This window comes from Myodes glareolus, chromosome 25 (genome assembly GCF_982192425.1).
Source record: "Myodes glareolus chromosome 25, mMyoGla1.1, whole genome shotgun sequence".
NCBI classification, from domain to species: domain Eukaryota; kingdom Metazoa; phylum Chordata; class Mammalia; order Rodentia; family Cricetidae; genus Myodes; species Myodes glareolus.
Genome location: NC_142050.1, coordinates 2,038,082 through 2,059,070, shown reverse-complemented (window position 1 = coordinate 2,059,070; position 20,989 = coordinate 2,038,082). Strand labels below are relative to the sequence as shown.

The window sequence follows — 20,989 nt, the reverse complement described above, 5'->3', positions numbered from 1 at the left end:
CCATGGATGCAAGCCCAGACTAATATACCCAGCCAAGCTATCATTCACTATCGATGGAGAAAACAAAATATTCCAGGATAAGAACAAATTTAAACAATTTGCAGCCACAAACCCAGCCTTACAGAAAGTAATAGAAGGAAAATTGCAACCAAAGGAGTCCAACATTGCCAGCACTGCTTACAATAACTCAGACATCTAGCGACCCTTCACGAGCTTGACTCAAAGAAGGGACACATACAAACTCTATTAATCAAACAAACAAAAAATAATAATAACTGGAGTCAACAACCACTGGTCATTAATATCACTTAATATTAATGGACTCAATTCACCTATAAAAAGGCACAGACTAAGAGACTGGTTACGAAAACAGGATCCAACATTCTGCTGTTTACAAGAAACACACCTCAACCACAAAGACAGACATTTACTCAGAGTAAAGGGTTGGGAAAAGGTTTTTCAAGCAAACGGACCTAAGAAACAAGCAGGCGTGGCCATTCTAATCTCCAACAAAATTGACTTCAAACTAAAATCAATCAGAAGAGATGGAGATGGACATTTTATACTCATAACAGGAACAATTCATCAGGAGGAAGTCTCAATCCTGAATATCTACGCCCCTAATATAAAGCCTCCTACTTATGTAAAAGAAACACTTCTAGAACTCAAGGCAGTCATCAAACCACACACACTAATAGTAGGAGACTTCAACACTCCTCTCTCTCCAATGGATAGGTCAATCAGACAGAAACCTAACAGAGAATTAAGAGAATTACTGGAGGTATTGAATCAAATGGACTTAACAGACATCTATAGAACATTCCACCCAAATAGGAAAGAATATACCTTTTTCACTGCAGCTCATGGAACCTTCTCGAAAATTGACCACATACTGGGTAACAAAGCAAACTTCCACAGATACAAAAAAATATTAGTAACCACTTGTGTCTTATCAGACCACCATGGATTAAAGTTAGAATTCAAGAACAGTGCTACCCCCAGGAAGCCAACAAAGTCATGGAAGTTGAACAGTCAACTACTGAATCACCCCTGGGTCAAGGAAGAAATAAAGAAAGAAATTAAAGTCTTCCTTGAATTTAATGAAAATAAAGACACAACATACTCAAACCTATGGGACACTATGAAAGCAGTGCTAAGAGGAAAGTTCATAGCACTAAGTGCCCAATTAAAGAAAACGGAGAAAGCACACATTGGAGACTTAACAGCACACTTGAAAGCTCTAGAAAAAAAAGAAGCTGATTCACCCAGGAGGAGTAGAAGACTGGAAATAATCAAACTGAGGGCTGAAATCAACAAAATAGAAACACAGAAAACAATCCAAAGAATCAATGAATCAAAAAGCTGGTTCTTGGAGAAAATCAACAAGATCGACAAACCCCTATCCAAATTAATCAAACGGCAGAGAGAGAACATGCAAATTAATAAGATCAGAAATGAAAAGGGGGACATAACCACAGACACAGAGGAAATTCAGAGAATCATTAGATCTTACTACGAAAATTTATATGCCACAAAGTTGGAAAATGTAAAAGAAATGGACATTTTTTTAGATAAGTACCATATACCAAAGTTGAACCAAGAACAGGTGAACAATCTAAATAGACCTGTCAGTCGTGAAGAATTAGAAGCTGTTATTAAAAATCTCCCTACCAAAAAAAGCCCAGGACCAGATGGTTTCAATGCAGAATTCTACCGGAACTTCCAGGAAGAGCTAATACCTATACTCCTTAATGTATTTCACAATATAGAAACAGAAGAATCACTGCCAAACTCTTTTTATGAAGCTACAGTAACCCTGATACCAAAACCACACAAAGACACAACCAGGAAAGAGAATTACAGACCAATATCATTCATGAACATTGATGCAAAAATACTCAATAAAATACTGGCAAACCGAATCCAAGAATACATTAGAAAAATTATTCATTATGATCAAGTGGGCTTCATCCCAGAGATGCAGGGCTGGTTCAACATACGCAAATCTATCAATGTAATCCATCATATAAATAAACTGAAAGAAAAAAACCATATGATCATTTCATTGGATGCGGAAAAAGCATTTGACAAAATTCAACACCCATTTATGATAAAGGTGTTGGAGAGACTGGGGATACAAGGATCATACCTAAATATAATAAAAGCAATATACAGCAAACCGTCAGCTAACATCAAATTGAACGGAGAGAAACTCAAAGCCTTTCCACTAAAATCAGGAACACGACAAGGCTGTCCACTCTCACCATACCTCTTCAATATAGTGCTTGAAGTTCTAGCAATAGCAATAAGACAACATAAGGGGATCAAGGGGATTCGAATTGGAAAAGATGAAGTTAAACTTTCGTTATTTGCAGACGATATGATAGTGTACATCAGCGACCCCATAAACTCTTCCAAAGAACTCCTACAGTTGATAAACACCTTTAGTAATGTGGCAGGATACAAGATCAACTCCAAAAAATCGGTTGCCCTCCTATATACAAAGGATAAAGAAGCAGAGAGGGAAATCAGAGAAACATCACCTTTCATGATAGCCACAAATAGCATAAAATATCTTGGGGTAACTCTAACCAAGGAAGTGAAAGACCTATTTGACAAAACTTTAAGTCTTTGAAGAAAGACATTGAGGAGGATACCAGAAAATGGAAAGACCTTCCCTGCTCTTGGATAGGGAGAATCAACATAGTAAAAATGGCAATTCTACCAAAAGCAATCTATAGATTCAATGCAATTCCCATCAAAATCCCATCAAACTTCTTTACAGACCTTGAGAGAACAATAATCAAGTTTATATGGCAAAACAAAAAACCCAGGATAGCCAAAACAATCTTATACAATAAAGGAACCTCTGGAGGCATTACCATCCCTGACTTCAAACTGTATTACAGAGCAACAGTATTGAAAACAGCTTGGTATTGGCATAACAACAGAGAAGTCGACCTATGGAATTGAATAGAAGACCCGGGTATTAACCCACAAACTTATGAACACCTGATTTTTGACAAGGGAGCTAAAGCTATACAATGGAAGAAAGATAGCATCTTTAACAAATGGTGCTGGCATAACTGGATGTCAACCTGTAGAAGGATGAAAGTAGATCCATATCTATCACCATGCGCAAAACTCAGGTCCAAATGGATTAACGACATCAACATTAATCCATCCACTTTGAACCTGATAGAAGAGAAAGTGGGAAGTAATCTACAAGATATAGGCACAGGAGGCCTCTTCCTAAGTAGGACCCCAGTAGCACAGACAATAAGAGAAACAATAAATAAATGGGACCTACTGAAACTGAGAAGCTTCTGTAAAGCAAAGGACCCTGTCAGTAAGACAAAAAGGCTACCTTCTGACTGGGAAAAGATCTTCACAAACCCTGCAACAGATAAAGGTCTGATCTCCAAAATATACAAAGAACTCAAGAAACTAGACACTAAAACTCTAATTAACCCAATTAAAAAATGGGGTACTGAACTGAACAGAGAATTCACTACAGATGAACTTCGAAGGGCTAAAAAGCACTTAAGGTCATGCTCAACCTCCTTAGCAATCAGGGAAATGCAAATCAAAACAACTTTGAGATATCATCTTACACCTGTCAGAATAGCCAAACTCAAAAACACCAATGATAGCCTATGCTGGAGAGGATGTGGAATGAGGGGAACACTCATCCATTGTTGGTGGGAATGCAAACTTGTGCAGCCACTGTGGAAATCAGTGTGGCGGTTTCTCAGGAAACTGGGAGTCAACCTCCCTCAGGACCCAGCAATTCCACTCTTGGGAATATACCCTAGAGATTCCTTAACATACTACAAAAGCATTTGTTCTACTATGTTCATAGCAGCACTATTTGTAATAGCCAGAACCTGGAAACAGCCTAGGTGCCCCTCAATAGAAGAATGGTTAAAAAAGGTGTGGAACATATACACATTAGAGTTTTACTCAGCGGTAAAAAACAATGACATCTTGAATTTTGCATGCAAATGGATGGAAATAGAAAACGCTTTACTGAGTGAGGTAAGCCAGACCCAAAAATAGGAACATGGTATGTATTCACTCATAAGTGGATTCTAACCATAATTAAAGGTCTTTGAGCCTATTATTCGTGATCCTAGAGAAGCTAAATAAGAAGATGAACCTGATGAAGATTATTTAGCTATCCGCCAGGAGGTAGGAAATAGACAAGAGTCCCAGGTAACCTCGGGTGCATGGGTGGGGGGAGGGTTGTCGGAAAGGGAGAGGGTTAGAGAGAAGGGAGTAGGGGAGGATTGGGGAAAGATCGGGGGACTGGGATGGGGGGGAGGGAGGAAGGATGGATATGGGATCAGGCAAGTATATACCTCAACTAAGGGAATCATTTTAGGGTTTACAAGAGACTTGATTATAAAGGGGATCCCCGGTCCAAGGAGAGATCCCCAGATGGTTCTCTGGACAGAGGAGAGGGTGCCTGAACCGGCCTTGGCCCACAACCATACTGATGAATATTTTGCATGTCACCATAGAACCCTCATCTGGCGATGGATGGAGATGGAGGCGGAACACTGGACCTAGCTCCCTAGGTCCAAATAAGAGGCAGAAGGAAAGAGAACGTGAGCAAAGAAGGCAAGGGCAGAGGAAACCTTCATCCGACGTTGGATGGTGATACAGATGGAGACCCATATTGGAACACCGAACTGAGCACTCCACGGTCCAAATGAGGAACAGAAAGATGAAGAAAATTAAAAAAGTAATCAGGACTGCGAGGGATGCGAGCACCCACTGATACAAGGGAACTGATATAATGAGAGTTCACCAAGGCCTGTTGGACTGGGACTGAACGAGGACGTGATCCAACCAGATTCTCTGAATGTGGCTGGCCCGGAGCCTTTTTGAAAAGCCATTGACAATGACACTGGGACTTGCTTCCTCTGCATATACTGGATTTTGGCGCTCCAGTCTGTTTGGACTCTCACCTTTCCTGGACCTGGAGGGAGGGGGGAGGAACTTGAACTTCCCACAGGGCAGGAAACCCTGACTGCTCTAAGGGATGGAAAGGGAGGAGGAGAGGGAGTGGGGGGAGTGGGAGGGTGTTGGGAGGAGGGGCTGAAATGGAAACTTTTATAATTTAATAAAAAATAAATAAATAAAAAAAAATAAAAAACATATAATGTTTATCATATGTAGATTTTCATCTGAAGTTAGTTGTTCTGGCAGTTAAATTTTCTGGTAAAAACCAGGAAGCAAAACTAGATCTTTAGGCCCCCAGCTGATGACTTAGAAGTGTTCAGATCTTTAGCCAGAACTGACAGATGACATACAGCAGAGCCCACAAAGACAGCTTAAAGAAATACTTACAGGAAAATGTACATTTTTCTAAAAGAAAAAAACCACATGCACACTCAAGAGCCAAGTTTTCCCAAGCCCATGAACCCTCCTGCCCTACGCCCTGTGGTATTTATCTGCACTTTCACATTACTGTTGCCTGCCTGGTTCTTAAGCACAGCGAAGTTTGCAGGACCTAATGCAGAAGTAAAATCACATTATTGCAGCACTTTCAATAAACACTTTGGTAACATCCCGAAAAATAAGGACAAAGCAAAAGTCAGCATGGAGTGTGAGACCCTTGACTTCTCATTCACCTTTCAATGCTTTGTCCTTTATCCATATGGACTGCATGCACTTCCCTAACGAAACCCCAGACTTTCCCAACCTCTATTTCCGCTTGCAGGGTTCACAACTAGAATACCTCTTCTGCAAACACCCACCTAGTTGTCAGACCGTAAGGTGGTCCTCTCTCAAAGAGCCTCTTCTGCTCACTTCCCGTCCCCAAGGGTACTTAAGAATGGAATCTGTGACTGTGTCTTCAAGGGGCAAGCCTCCAGGAGACAGTCATTCCTCAGTGACTCCCCAGGACTAAACTCACTACCTGACTAGGACATCCAGTAACAAAAATCTGTGCGTCAAATCTGTAATGCAAAGAAAACTCATTAATTATCCCCCAGTTTCTACTTTAATAACTACAATCATAAAGATAGAAGGAGAACAACAGTCACATTAAACTCTGGGTCTGCAGGTGCTTCAGCAATAGAGAAATACACAGAGCTAAACCCAGACACTCTCCTCTAACCAATGAACAGCATGTAGAAGACTATAAATATAAAATCTAGAAATCAATTTCATTTTATTAGAGGCTCTCAAAATCTCCAACTGCAGTTTGACCACAACTGACTGTTAATTAAATATAAACAGAGAGAAATTAGTGATAAAGGACTGGGAATTAGCTATGCAGCTTTTAAAGAAGTCCTCGGGTATCACTTAGAAATGTTGAGTTCAAGCCACTTTAGTTACTTAAAGAATATTAAAAAGATTTACCCATAAACATTTTGAAAAATAAAAGCTACATTGTGGTGAAAAAAAATCACTAGTTCTGAGATGGAAGGCTAAGAGCTTTTAAAAGCTATCTTCAAGCCCAACAGAATGAAGGAATGCTTCTAGTGAGTCCAGGCATCACTGGAGAAAATGTAAAGATAATGCACCCATAAATAACTAATTAAGTGCTTTTATGTAACCGCTCTAGACACACACACACACACACACACACACACACACACACACACACACACACACAAATTGCTCTTAGAAGACTGCAAATAAATCAAACCTATGTACAAATCTGATGATACAAAACAGACAATTAGCATTGTGCTGAATCTTGCCTGATCTAGTAGTACAACTAGATGTTTCAAGTCAATTCCCTTAAGATCTCTGGGCATCAGTTTGTAGATAAGGTAGGCTAACTCCAAAAGACTTCTTCCAGTTCTAAGATTTCCCAAGTCTAACACATGTCAACCATCTGTTTCTCAATTTATCACATCTTTCTATATGGTTTGGGCAAATGCTAAAACTTTCGGAATGAATATGAGTAAATCAAATTCCTAATTTATAGTTTATATCCATGATCCATAAAAATACTAGTCTGCTTAGCTTACAGTCACCCTGGAGGGTTCCAATCTGCTCATGGGAAAGAGAATTTATCCACAGACCTCAAAGACCTAACTTCCAAACCAACAACCCTGAGATGCCATGGAGTGTCTCCACAACCTTCCACAGCAGGTAGGATGAGAGCAGAACTAGTAAGATGACTTTGGTTATAGGGATCTCTCTGTCTTCAATTTGTTCAGAAGTCCCCTGCCTAACTTAACAATCAATCAGCACAAAGCTTGGAGTCCACGCCTATGGATGCTAAATATTCAAACATCTCCAAACTTTATGAGTTCTTAATCATAGCAAATTTGGAAAAACAAAGAAGAAAAAAAAACTCAGCACAGATGTGTCCAAAGCTAAGAACTAAGGACACTGACTGTATAACTTAAGTACACAAATCCTTTAAGATCATTGTCTGAGAAAAAAAAAATAAAGAATTCTTTAAACATTGTGCTATGATGAAAATACAGGACTCAACAAACTAGTTCTGAAAACTCACAAACTTTCCAGCACATAAGACAGAGCTCTCTGAATCTGTCAAGAAGTTTCTCTCCAATGAAATAAAAAGTAATAAAGTAGTTATGACTTTTGGGATAACTTTCCTTGAAACTAATTTAGATAAATTTCAAGTGAAACAGAAATTAAATGCTTCATGCTTCATTCAGATACACTTTAACATAAATACACTCTGAATCTTATTCCCAGTAAATTTCAACTATATGACTCCATGTCAATCAATCAACTTGAGAATTTCAAATAACATTGCAAATGTTCACTGTCAGTCATAAAGTGAACAAAATTGATATTATGGTTTATTTTATTAAGGACGCTGAAACATAGCAAATCTCAACAAAAACACAGGAGAGACGCCTGTAGCCTTTCTTCTGTAGCTAGCCAACTGAGAGCCGAGTGTCACTTGGAACAGTGAATGTTAAACTGCAGGTATCTTAGGTGAGGGCCGCTGTCTGAATTCTAGTTTTCCTGCTTTCATCCCAAAGTTACTGAGTACCTCCTCTCAGACCAGCAGACCTCTTAGCTCAACCTCAACCTTTCCATTTTATTTCAAATAAAGGAGTCATGTGACTAGAACCCTCAACCAATTAAGACCAAATTAAGACATGACCAAGTAGATACACGGTTCATACAAATGTCATTGAAATTTAAATAAAATCCACCATAATGCAGAAATGTTTTTAAATAAAGAAGTAGTTCTCTTAAAGACATTTCTACTGGGGGAGGGGGCAGGTGTGTGGCACACACCTTCAATCCCAGCACTAAGGAGACAGAAGCACAAGTCTGAAGCCAGCCTACATACATGGCAAGTTCCAGGTCAATTATCATATATATATATATATATATATATATATATATATATATATATATATATATACAGAGAGAGAGAGAGAGAGAGAGAGAGAAATATATATATATATGGCAGTATTAGTATTCTCTAATATTCAACAAGATTGAAAAACTTACATGTACTTAAAATTCAAGTATGAAGATTCAATTGTAAACTAAATACAATTCCTAAAATTAACAGAGTGTCAAATGGTTTTTTACTGAATCTCAGGTCCAAAAACTGGGGATTCATGGAATCATCACAGAACTCAAAGCCTTAGTAACATAGAGAAAGTTCTGCATTTTAGGGATCTGCTGCACAAAAGACTGAATGACACTAATAACTGAAGACAGTCTATTTCAATATTGCTATAGGAATAAAACTCAGATATTTGAGGTCATGACAAGTTAGTTGATTGATTTAGTCATTACATGCTATATAAAAGAATCATAATATCACTTTATACTCAATGAATATATAACTGTTTAATATATAAAACTATAAATGAACCTCAAAACTGAGCAACTTTTTCTTAAAAAGAAACGTACATGTTTCCCAAGCAGGACAAGGAGTAGCATAAGGAGATGAAGTGAAACGGAGGCCTGGCAGAGCTGGGCAGGACACAGCAGACCGGGCTGCTACAGGGCAGAGGGCCTGCCTCACCAGCACAGCCCCACGGAACTGCACATTTAGATAAACTACAAATGGCAACAACCAAGAACATTCATCAGTGTTCTCAGGGAACCTAGAGCGAGCTGTGCACCCCTACCCATCCAGAGAAAAAGATGAGCCTCCCACACATCACCGGCACTCAAGTCTATAAACAATGTGTGCTTTCTAAACACCGCATCATCTAAGACAAAGCAAGGTAACTTAGATTGTTACTCAGATCACATTCAGTTTCATGTCTGGTAACACCTCTTCCCTGTATCACAATAACCATTAATATATAAAAGTTCTTGGAAGGCACTTCCTGCTAACTTTAAAAAGCCTGAATCTGAATTACTTTCAGGCATTTTACAGCCTAATCTTGTTATATAAGACATTTACTTTAGCATCACTAAAAAAAAAATTTAATTAAAGTATAGTTTCAACAGCTAACCAGCTTCTTCAATTTCCTGCTTCCAAACGCTATGCTGGCTCTTCCCTCCTGTAATAGACAGTGACCTTTGCAAAGTCAATTTTCGCCAAGTCTTGGCATTTTATGTTCTATTTTACTTTCCAATTCTTACTCTTTTCCATCAACTTTCAAATATTCAAGTTTCTTTCTTAATTCCATGTGTTTTCACAAAATTTACTCATTTTACACCTACCCTTAGCCAGCCCTCCCTAAATGTGACCTCAAAATGGTTGGTCATAATTTCTCTGTTGATAAATACAACAGATATTCTCAGTCCTCGTTTTGCCTGGCATTTCCAAAACTAAGATTTCACTCATGGTGCAGTAATTTCTCATCCATGACTCTTTTATTTTGGCCTAACTACCTCCCACCCACTTCTCCCTTCAGGTCCTCAGGAGATCCCCAAAGGTGACTCTCAGAGGAACGTGAGATCTCAGTGCTTCTAGTGCACGGGCAATTGTCTTCTTTTACACGCCCAGTTCTAGTTCTAGCTGCTCCATGCAAGAGCACACGAAAGGTCTGTACTCTCTGACCGCACTCTGGATGGTTCCCCACAGTTCTGTTACAGTCAAAAGAAAGAACCTGGTATAAACACTCAGTAACCACACAACTGCCTTGATAATTCACTCCCAAAGCCAAGTTATTCCCATCATAACAAACACACCAGAAAAGTGCTCTAGGCTCTATCTGCAACTTAGAACACATTTGAAATTTTCAAGTATCTGTGCAAGGCTCTAGGTCCTTCCGGATTATAGTAAACATACTAGAGAAATTCTATATTCACTTAATCAAGTGAAGTATAAGCACTGTTGTCAAACTTTTTAATAGTGACAGTTGCCAGTCAGTTCAATATTGTATATTTTAAAATATCCACTTCAAGCAAAAGGAAAAACATGGTAAAGATACAGTTATTAAGTACCACAAAGATGATTATTATATAAACTGAAATAATATTTAAAATTCCCAAGAGACCAATTATTTGAACCATCTGAACCTTTAAAACAAACTGCAATAATACTCTCAATTTCTTTTTTTTTAATTTTATTAAATTATAAAAGTTTTCATTTCCACCCCTCCTCCCACCACCCTCCCACTCCCCCTCCTCCTCCCTCTCCATCCCTAAGAGCAGTCAGGGTTTCCTGCCCTGTGGGAAGTTCAAGTTCCTCCCCCCTCCCTCCAGGTCCAGGAAGGTGAGTGTCCAGACAGACTGGATCCGCAAAATCCAGTATATGCAGAGGAAACAAGTCCCAGTGTCATATATTTCTATGATGGGCAAAGCTTAGCCCCAATGCTGCAACCCGTTAGTACAAAGCTCCTTATGGTGTGGTGACCCCACCATAAAATTTCTCCATTGCTACTTCCTACCTGGAATGCTGTTACTGTAATAAACTACAGTATAAGTATCTGATACATAGCATCTTATATGCACTGTGAAATGTTATGACCCTAAGTTGAGAACCACTGGCTTAGAGGAATAGTCCTTAAGGACACAAGAAGGATGGGTGCGGATTTACTGTCACCCTATTAGTGCACAAAACTCGCATCACTCAGACGGGAAAGACAGGAAAGAGTTTCCAGAGGTGACAAGGGGCAGGATGAACGCTTCTTCTCTGCTCTGCACACCATAACAGCTGCGCACGATTTTACTATACGCCCAGCGAACACCAATGTTAAACCACGCACTCCATATTGAGACTCAATGCTTACTAAAATCATATGCTGAACAAGCCCTAAACAAAAAGTACTGACAAAACAATCAGGTTAAATAGAATCTTCATCTGGCGACGGATGGAGATAGAGACAAAGTCCCTCATCAGAGCAACAGACTGAGCTCCCAAGGTCCAGTTGAAGAGCAGAAGGAGGGAGATGAGAGAGGAAGTCTGGACTGCGAGGGCTGAGTCCACCCACTGAGACAGTGTGCCTGTTCTAATGAGAGCTCACCAAATCCAGCTGGACTGAAACTGAATGAGCATGCGACCAAACCGGACCGTCTGAATGTGGCTGAAATGGGGGGCTGATTGAGAAGCCATTGGTAAAGAACCTTCATCTGGCTATGGACAGAGAAAGAGATAAGAGACCCACATTGGAGCACTGGACTGAGCTCCCAAGGCCCAGAAGAAGAGCAGAAGGAGGGAGAACATGAGCAAGGAAGTCAGGACCGTGAGGGGTGCGTCCACCCAGAGACGGTGGGACTGATCTAATGGGAGCTCACCAAGGCCAGCTGCAATGGGACTGAACAAGCATGTGATCAAATCGGACTCTCTGAATGTGGCTGACAAAGAGGGCGGACTGAGAAGCCAATGATAATGACACCGGATTTGGATTCTACTGCATGTACTGGCTTTTTGGGAGCCTAATCTGTTTGGATGCTCACCTTCCTAGACCTGGATGGCAGAGGGAGGGCCTTGCACTTCTCACAGGGTAGGGCACCCTGACTTCTCTTAGGACTGGAGAGCGAGGGGGAGGGGGAGTAGGGGGAATGGGAGGGAAATGGAAGGATGGGAGGTGAAAATTTTTAATAAATAAATAAATAAATACATAAATAGAACCAGGTTAAAATTTGTATACTGCCATACCTTATACAGCTGTAGTGTTTAAAAGTGCTGGCGGCCTTCTGACATTCCAGGCACAGCTGAATAGCTCCTGGATAGTCCTCCTCCTAAGACAGAATAGAAGCCATTTAGACTAAAAACAAGTCCCTCAAAGGCCTTATAAAAACATTGTTGTTGATAAGCTAACAATATACCTCTTTAACAACTATCAGAATGCTAATAACTAATAAGACAAAACAGAGACCGCTAACCTCAGGCCTAAAGTATGTGTAGAAAATAACTGCAACAACTCTGCACCTTCAAATCCTTGGTGACTTCCCCAAGAGCATGGCTTACCAAGTCAGAGAGTTTCCCTAGATGTCATGGTTTCTTCTCAGAATGTTTCTAAAATGTGCCAACAGCCCACATTCTATTCACAAGTAAGGTTCAATTATTTTACCACCAAGCAATCAATAAATATTCCTGAATAAATACTGGTAACTGTAAACAAGCTTAAAACTGAACTGTCTCCCAAAAACCCATGTGACAGTCTTGGTGGCCAGCCTGTAATACAGTCTTCAAAAAGCAGGACCAATTGAAAGGAAGCTGGTCACTGAGGATGTGCCTGAGGCATATACTGAACCCCCATCCCCGGCTTCTCCCCTCACCACCCCTGTCCCCTTGCTGAGTGACATTTATCTGCTAGTCCTCTGCCATGATGAACTGCCGCACCGCAGCCTTAAAAACAACAGATCCAAGTGACCATGAACTGAGACCTCTGAAACCCTGGAGGCCCTCCCTTCCATTAGTTTGTGCCCTCAGGTATTCCTCTGACACCCTAGGGGCCCTCCCCTCTATGAGTTTACATTCTCAGGTATTGCTCTGAAACCCTGGGGGACCCCCTCTATTAGTTTACGTCCTCAGGTATTCCTCTGAAACCGTGGGGGACCCCCCTATTAGTTTAGTTTACGTCCTCAGGTATTCTTCTGAAACCCTGGGGGACCCCCTCTACGAGTTTACATCCTAAGGTATTCCTCTGAAACTCTGGGGGATCCCTCTATTAGTTTACATCCTAAGGTATTTTGTCATAGTAACTAACTAACAAAGCAACTTAAGAGCATGTTGTTACCCAAATAGGAATTTAATATCAAATGAGTATTTCCCATAGATGACCCAGACCTTAGTTTAGTAGTTACAGTTTAGAAGTAACACTGATTACACAGAAAACCAGAAAAATATTTCTTTATGCATGTATATAAATCCAAAAGGGATAATTTGTTGGAGAATATTATTTTAAGGTGTGCTACTTTTGTTGATGCTGTGGAACATTTGTTTAATGATGTAAAGTGTGTTACTTTTGTTTATGCTGCATTTGTTTAACTCTGTGAAGCTGTGATTCTTTGCCTGGATAAAACACCTAATAGGTCTATTAAAGAGCTGAATGGCCAACAGTGAGGCAGGAGCAAGGATAGGCAGGGCTGGCAGCAGAAAGAATAAATAGAAAGAGAAACGAGGACGAGAAGGAGCAACAAGAGAACGAGGGGAAGAGGACATCAAGGGGCCACCCAGGCACCCAGGCACCCAGCCAGCCATAGAGTAAGACTGAAAATAAGATATACAGAAGTAAAAAAAGGGAAAAGTCCAGAGGCAAAAAGTAATCGGGATAATTTAAGTTAAGGAAAGCTGGCAAGAAACAAGGCAAGCTAAGATTGGGCATTCATAACTAAGAGTAAACCTCCATTTGTGATTTATTTGGGAGCTGGTTGGTGGGTACCCCCAAAAGCCAAGAGTAAAACAAACCACAACAATAACGCAAACACCATGGACGCTGAGATAATGAAAGTACCCACCCCAGAGATCAAGAATAAGTTTCCAATAATATTTAATTTTATATGTCATTATGCTTTAGTAAGCTTTACTGTGACAGAGAATATCAGAGAAACATATGACTAGCTTAGGAACTAATTACTATATGAGATGCCATATATAAGGAAAACATTACCCATTTCACAAGTCAGTTCTGTGTTAATTGTGAAATTTAAATTGACTATTTGGATGAAGTCAAAAGCCTAAAAGTCAGCACTCAAAGACTGCTAAAAAGTAAATGTTTTCCAAATTTCATTTCCAAAATGAAATTTTGGAAATTTATCAACAAAGGAAGCTCAAGTATCTTTCCTGTTAAATATTCTCCTTATGACAGATACAATCAAAGGAAAACACAGATTAGAATTTTGTCCTTTATGATTTTTCTTTTAATATTATTGTAGCATCAAGAAATTTACAAATTTTGTTAGCTCACCTCTAGCATTTCACTTAAACGTACATCGGTCCTTTGCTGAAAAGGAAAAGTCAAAGGTCAAATCTGTTTCAACTACAAAACTACTATTTTTTTAAGATTTATTTTTATTATTTAAATTATGTGTATGTAGGAATGGGACAGTATGAGCATGTGAGTGCAGGTGCTTGAAGAACCTAGAGGCGCTAGACCCCATATGACCTGGAGTCACAGTCAGATGTGAGGCCCCTAAAGTGGGTGCTGGGAATTGAACTCGGGTCTTCTAGAAAAGCAGTTTACACTCTTAACTGGTGAACCATCTCTTTAGTCTGCAAGATTTAATTTTTAAAAAGCAATTCATACATACCAATGTTTTTATAGTTCTCAACGACTTCAGAAGTCCAATCAACAACTGACGTTTCCTTTGATTTGCAAGAAGGCCTAAGCTGGCCTGAGTAAAACCTTCCTTTGCAATATTCAATTGTCTGCGGGTGGGAACAACAGTGTGAGAGCTTCCTATACCACAAGAGTACCGCCCACACACTGCAGCTATGTGTGCAATGAGAGCTTCCTATACCACAGGAGTATCGCCCAAACACTGCAGTTAGGTGTGCAATGAGAGCTTCCTATACCACAGGAGTACCGCCCACACACTGCAGTTAGGTGTGCAATGAGAGCTTCCTATACCACAGGAGTACCGCCCACACACTGCAGTTAGGTGTGCAATGAGAGCTTCCTATACCACAGGAGTACCGCCCACACACTGCAGTGAGGTGTGCAGTGAGAGCTTCCTATACCACAGGAGTACCGCCCACACACTGCAGTTAGGTGTGCAGTGAGAGCTTCCTATACCACAGGAGTACCGCCCACACACTGCAGTTAGGTGTGCAATGAGCCGAGGCCTAGGTCACCACTGAAATGATGTGTAGCACTCATACATGGTAGGTGCACTGGTGCCAACCCATCAGATGCTCAAAGACAGCCTATAACAGAGAGAAGAAAGAGAGGGAGCACTGGTTCTTCACTACGAACAGTGCAGGGAGTGCTAGTCTCATCAGTTTTCTAACCTACAAGGAGATCTGTGGGTATGCGGCATATACGCTCTGCTCACTGAAAGGTACTCTACATAATTATGGTCACAGTAGATTTCACAACTGCTCTTGCAAAGGCTATGAGATTAGCAAACAAACACATGGAAGCAGTACCTCCTCCCGTTTGTGCAGATAACAGCAGCCAGCTGCAGGCCTGTCTGCAATGATGTAACTCTCTCGAGCTCCTGTGCCAAGAGGAAATACAGGTTATGGTCTCAGGGATTTACTCTCTCCCTATTCATATGACACACTACCAATGGCTCTAGTGTTCTCAAAGAAAAGTCAGCTTTGGAAACAAACCAGTAACAAAGATACTTCAACTTGAAAACTGTTAGTATATTACATAAAAAGTAGTTTAAAATATCTACTTCCAATTGATTTCCACAATGACAAATGACAAAATATTTACTCAGTATTGTAAGGAAATCTAAACCCAATCTGTTTCAGGCAGGAAAGCATACCAGCAATACAGCCACTTATGTCTGCTTCTACCCAACAAAACCTTACAGTATAATTAAGAATATGACAAACCTGACTTCTGTTTGCTAAGGGGTTTCCATGAATTTTGAAAGCTTTTCATTTCTTTTTTTCCTTCCCTTTGCGGTGTATGTGTGCACTATGAGAAACTGCATGCATACAGAAGCCAGAGGACACTGTGGTGTATGTGTGCACTATGAGAAACTGCATGTATACAGAAGCCAGAGGACACTGCGGTGTATGTGTGCACTATGAGAAACTGCATGCATACAGAAGCCAGAGGACACTGCGGTGTATGTGTGCACTATGAGAAACTGCATGCATACAGAAGCCAGAGGACACTGCGATGTCTGTGTGCACTATGAGAAACTGCATGTATACAGAAGCCAGAGGATAATGCGGTGTATGTGTGCACTATGAGAAACTGCATGCATACAGAAGCCAGAGGACACTGAGTGGGCTGCTCGGTCACTCATCCATGTCCCTTTTAGGCAGAGTCTCTCACTGAACTCAGAGCTAGGCTGGCAACCAGCAAGTTGCAGCGATCCTTCTGTCTCCAAGTCCCACAGCAGCGGAGTTACAGGCACATACATAAACACACCCAACTCTTCACATGGGTACTAGAATCCAAATTTGTGTATATGCCTAAAGTATTCTTACCAACCAAACCACCTCTCCGATGTAAGGCTCTCTGTTTCTGGTGAGCACAGAGATCCAGCTATATAGACTGAGTTCCAGTAGCAACATACTTTTACAATGACCCAGACTGAATACAAATGTATACAACTGGCACAAAGTTCATTAAAGCAACTTTCCTTGGCTCTTCGATATTCAACTTAGTAAAATGTCACAAATATACACATACACACATGTGTACACATGGACACACTTATATTGCTATAGAATACAGACAAAAGAATAATTGTAATATCTTAAGTTTCAGGTAAATTACTTAACCAATTTTAAAACTTTACTACAATAAGTGGCAAAGAATTACCTACCTTTACATAAGCAGGCTGTTTTTCAAGAATCAAATCTGCTACTTTTTTAGAAACCTAAAAGAACATACAATTAAATGAAGTCAGGAAATTCTAGCTCTACATCACAAAATCTGCCAGAAATGTGTGCAATGTGCAGAAAGAAACCATCTAACTACTCAGATGAGTTCAAGGAAAACAGAGGGTATAGTTGCTGTTAGTCTGAACTGTATACAACACTGCTATCCTATTCCCAACAAGACTTCCTAGTGCTTCTCTGCACGGAAGAGAAGAGAGCCATTTATGCCATGGACTTGAGGGCTGTTAGTAATGCTCCTCTAGTTTAAAACAATTAATGAGACCACTTTATCATTAACTAATCTCCCAGTGAACTTCATAGAATTAAGTTCTGCATCACACAAAGGAAATATGAAATTGAGTGGTGTGAGAGAATCGTCTGTATTCTGTTAATCATGTTTTAAATAAATGCTGATTGGCCAGGCAGGAAGTAGTATAGGCGGGAAAACCAGGCAGGAAGTAGAGGTGATGCAATCAAAACAGGAGAATTCTGGGAAGGAGGAAGCTGATTCCTCCCAGTCCTGCGCAGACCACAGAGGAAGCAGGATGTGACCTGCCAGCTGAAAAAAGGTACCGAGCCATATGGCTAAAATAGATCAGAATAATGGGTTAATATAAGTCATAAGAGCTAATAAGAAGCCTGACCTGATGGGCCAATCAGCTTATAACTTATGGAGACTTCTGTGTGATTTTCTTTGGGGCTAAACGGCTGTGGGAACCGGGCAGGACAGAAACCCTCAACACGCAGGCCCCTTCATGTTACAATTGAAAAAGTTCATAGCATTAAAGGAAATGTGGGCCCACCTATCATTGTACAAAAGTAAAACAAGAATCAGTGAAGTTAAGCAAGCTGCCCATTATCATACAGTAACAACTATGACTTTCTGATTAGTTCGACATTCTCTTTAGATATATTTTAACTGTGAGCCTTTTACTTTGAGATTTAAAAATGCTCCACTACAAAATCCTGGGTAGGGAAGTCATATACACAAGGCAGGAATCTACAGGTGCTTACAAGACTGAAAGTAAACTCTAAAAGCTTCAGTTACATCCAGGACACCTATCAAAGCAACAGCAAGAAAAGTATAACAACATAAAACAATACAAATATATCATATAAATCATGATAGACAACAGAATGTGTATATATTAATGTACAGTATCTCTGTAAATATTATATGTTTTCATGTATAATTTCATCAAAAAGAAATGTTTCTACTTACTGCAGCTTGTTGTTGCTTTAATTTATCTCTGTATTCCTCCAATTCTTGCAGATTGAGAACAGGAGGAAGCTTCTATAGCAAAAAAGGAAAAAAATATTTATATGTGTGTATGTATGTGTCTGTGTGTCATATATATGTGTGTACGTGTTTGTACATGTGTGTGTGTATAAATGAAGACTAAAAACTAAATTAAATTTGGTTTCATTTCCCAAAACACTTTTTTAAATTTATTGATTATGTATATAGTGTTCTAGGCACCAGATCTCAGATCTCATTATGGGAATTGAACTCAGGACCTCCAAAACAGCAGTCAGTTCTCTTAACCTCTGAGCCATCTCTCCAGCCCCCCCAGAGCACTTCTAAGTGGAGAATACAAATCATACATGCAACAGTAGCACATCCCACTCCCCTTCAATGGTTCTGTACAACCTCCCTTCCTCAACTCCAGTCTCAAAAGTCTGTGGATCTGTGGTACACAATCCTCTCTCTGGTGTAGCAGCTACACCACTGCTGCCACTCTTCCTCTAGGAAGTCAGACTCCACCTGGCCTCTCAACAGGGAGTGTTTACAAATGATTTGGGTCAGGAGAAATTAAGAATCTGATGTTGATCCCCCACTCTACCTGCTACCTCAATTATAAGAAATCTCATCATGGACTTTTCCCTCTGGATCTTATGAATAAACAGAATACTACAATGACAACACTCTAAATTAAGTCAGCACAGAGAAGCAGCAAATTGTGTACACTGGGAAACGGATTCCACGTTTAAATGCATTTTGCTCTTCTGACTTTTCTTATGGAGTCCCCTTAAGTTTATACTGTCAGCATTCAGACAGTTTGTACAGAAGAGTTTTTAGCACAATACACATTCCTGATCAAAAGAGTTGGTGTTCTAGGCAAGCTAGAGTTGCATACCCAGGAGGCTGAAGTCAGAGGGTCACTTAAACCTAGGAGTTGAAGCCAGGTACACAAGTCAGGCCCCGTGTACAAACAAAAAGTCCTACATAGCTTCTCTAAGGATATAAGTTTTAAACAATCAAATTTTAAATTTTATTTTCGTTAGTATTTTCTGAACATGTTTAGGTAATATGGAAATATGATGAGAAGCAGTGAAGCAACAAGCTGCACAGTAGCAATTAAAACCCAGTGCACAGACGAGCTTCCCTAGCCAGCACTCTCAAGCTGCAAAACACTGGCTGACAGTTCATTAAAAGTTCATACTGTGATAATCACAGACCTATTGGTGTTATTAAAAAGTATAAGTTCCCTCCAAACTTCAGATCTCACAAATTCATTCATATGTACTGAGAAAATAAGTTTTAGATGTGTTTTAATCAAAATTTCTTTTTACCTCCAGCTCATATTTAACAATATCAAATGGGTCCGCAGAAAAATAGACTTGCTCGATACTATTAATTAGCTCTTGTTCAACTTGAGGGTCGCTTGGCTGTTCTCGAAGCTCCCTGAATTCCTCCTTCAAAAAAAAAAAAGTCATAATTATAATATGTGTAACTGTTAAAATCCATCTACACAGAAACAAATGACCTGTGTCTTCAGTCATGCACCTTCTGAGAGCCATTCTGACCAAGGACACAAGCTAATTAGAAACCAGAAAAGTTGGAAATAGCCAAACACTAAAACACTGCTTTTCTGAAGGGAGGAAAAAAAAGAATTCAGATTGTATTCTGCAGTGTTTGAATACCAGAAAGGCTAGAAGAGCTTAAATGTTTAAGAAAAGAAATGCAAGAAATGCAAGTAACTCCCTGAACCTGTCATGGGCATACACCTCAGACTCACGTTTTACCGTCAATAATACTCTACGATCTGTCAGAGCACACATAACAAAACACCATCTCAGTGACCTCTGGGACTCAGTCAGCGCTTTGTAAGGCCTGCAGCAAGCATCCAGTCTGCTAGGAGGCAGAGAGGGAGGGCAGCTGCACTTGTGTGGTGGTAGAGGATGGGAACTATAATGCACTTAGGACCTCAACAGTGTGGTGCTGCTCACATCACCTATGGAGGACAGGCCATTTCCATTCATTCGATGCAAATATAATGAGAGAGACAAAATGAGGAAAGGGAACCTCAGAATCCTCTGACAAACCTCCCTCCCTTAAAAGGATACACACAGGGGGAAGGGGCTTGGTCCCACTTCAACTGATATATCAGACTTTGTTGACTCCCCAAGGGAGGCCTTATCTCCTCTGAGGAATGATGAGGGATAGAATAGGGGAGGGGGAAGAAGAGGAGGGAGGAGGAACTGGGTCTAGTATGTAAAATTAAAATAATTCTTTAAAAAGAATTTAAATTTAATTTAAAATACCAGCCTCAAGGTGACATTGTCAAAGCGCCACAAATAAATACAGTTGGTACTATTCAAAAAGAAATATTTAACATTACAAAATCAGAAATATTAGAAACTACCATTTGTAGCTCAGCCAGAAATCCAAATGCATGCAGTGATCAAGGGTAGCATCTTATGGGTTTAACTGGCACCAGCACTAACAACATGCTGATGCTCTCCAGCATCAGCACCAGATAGACTGACCTGAGGCCAAGGACTCTCCAGCTTTCGCTGCATCTCTACAACCTTGAAAATTTGATTTAGCCTCTTCAAACCTATGATTTTAATTTTTCATCTGTTTTAAAGTTATTAAAATTGCCAAAGGGAAAATGTGATTTCATTTAAAAATATCTCAGAAATGTAATTTCAAAATTTGATGAATTTATAAGAATAGTACAATCTGTATAAACACAAAGGTCAGCTGCTATTCCTTCCTAGAGATCTACTCAGTCAACATCAGAGAACACGAAGAACTAACATGAAGGACCTCATACTTTAATATGACAATCCTAAATGAAGGGCAGGGATGAAACCTAGAAAGGCAGG

The 20,989-nt window shown here is 40.0% G+C and overlaps 1 protein-coding gene across 2 annotated transcripts in view; it reads right to left on the bottom strand.

Annotated features, from left to right (window-relative positions):
* Vps50 (VPS50 subunit of EARP/GARPII complex) overlaps positions 1 to 20,989 on the bottom strand; it is a 130,444-nt gene that overhangs the window by 94,352 nt on the left and 15,103 nt on the right. For both annotated transcript variants that reach the window (XM_087901847.1, XM_087901848.1), the window contains exons 3-9: positions 19,451 to 19,573; positions 18,099 to 18,170; positions 16,822 to 16,875; positions 15,458 to 15,528; positions 14,620 to 14,737; positions 14,277 to 14,312; positions 12,023 to 12,105 (exon numbers count right to left, since the gene is read on the bottom strand). In XM_087901847.1, coding sequence (XP_087757973.1) covers positions 12,023 to 12,105; positions 14,277 to 14,312; positions 14,620 to 14,737; positions 15,458 to 15,528; positions 16,822 to 16,875; positions 18,099 to 18,170; positions 19,451 to 19,573 — 557 coding nt within the window. The remainder of the gene's footprint in view (positions 1 to 12,022; positions 12,106 to 14,276; positions 14,313 to 14,619; positions 14,738 to 15,457; positions 15,529 to 16,821; positions 16,876 to 18,098; positions 18,171 to 19,450; positions 19,574 to 20,989) is intronic.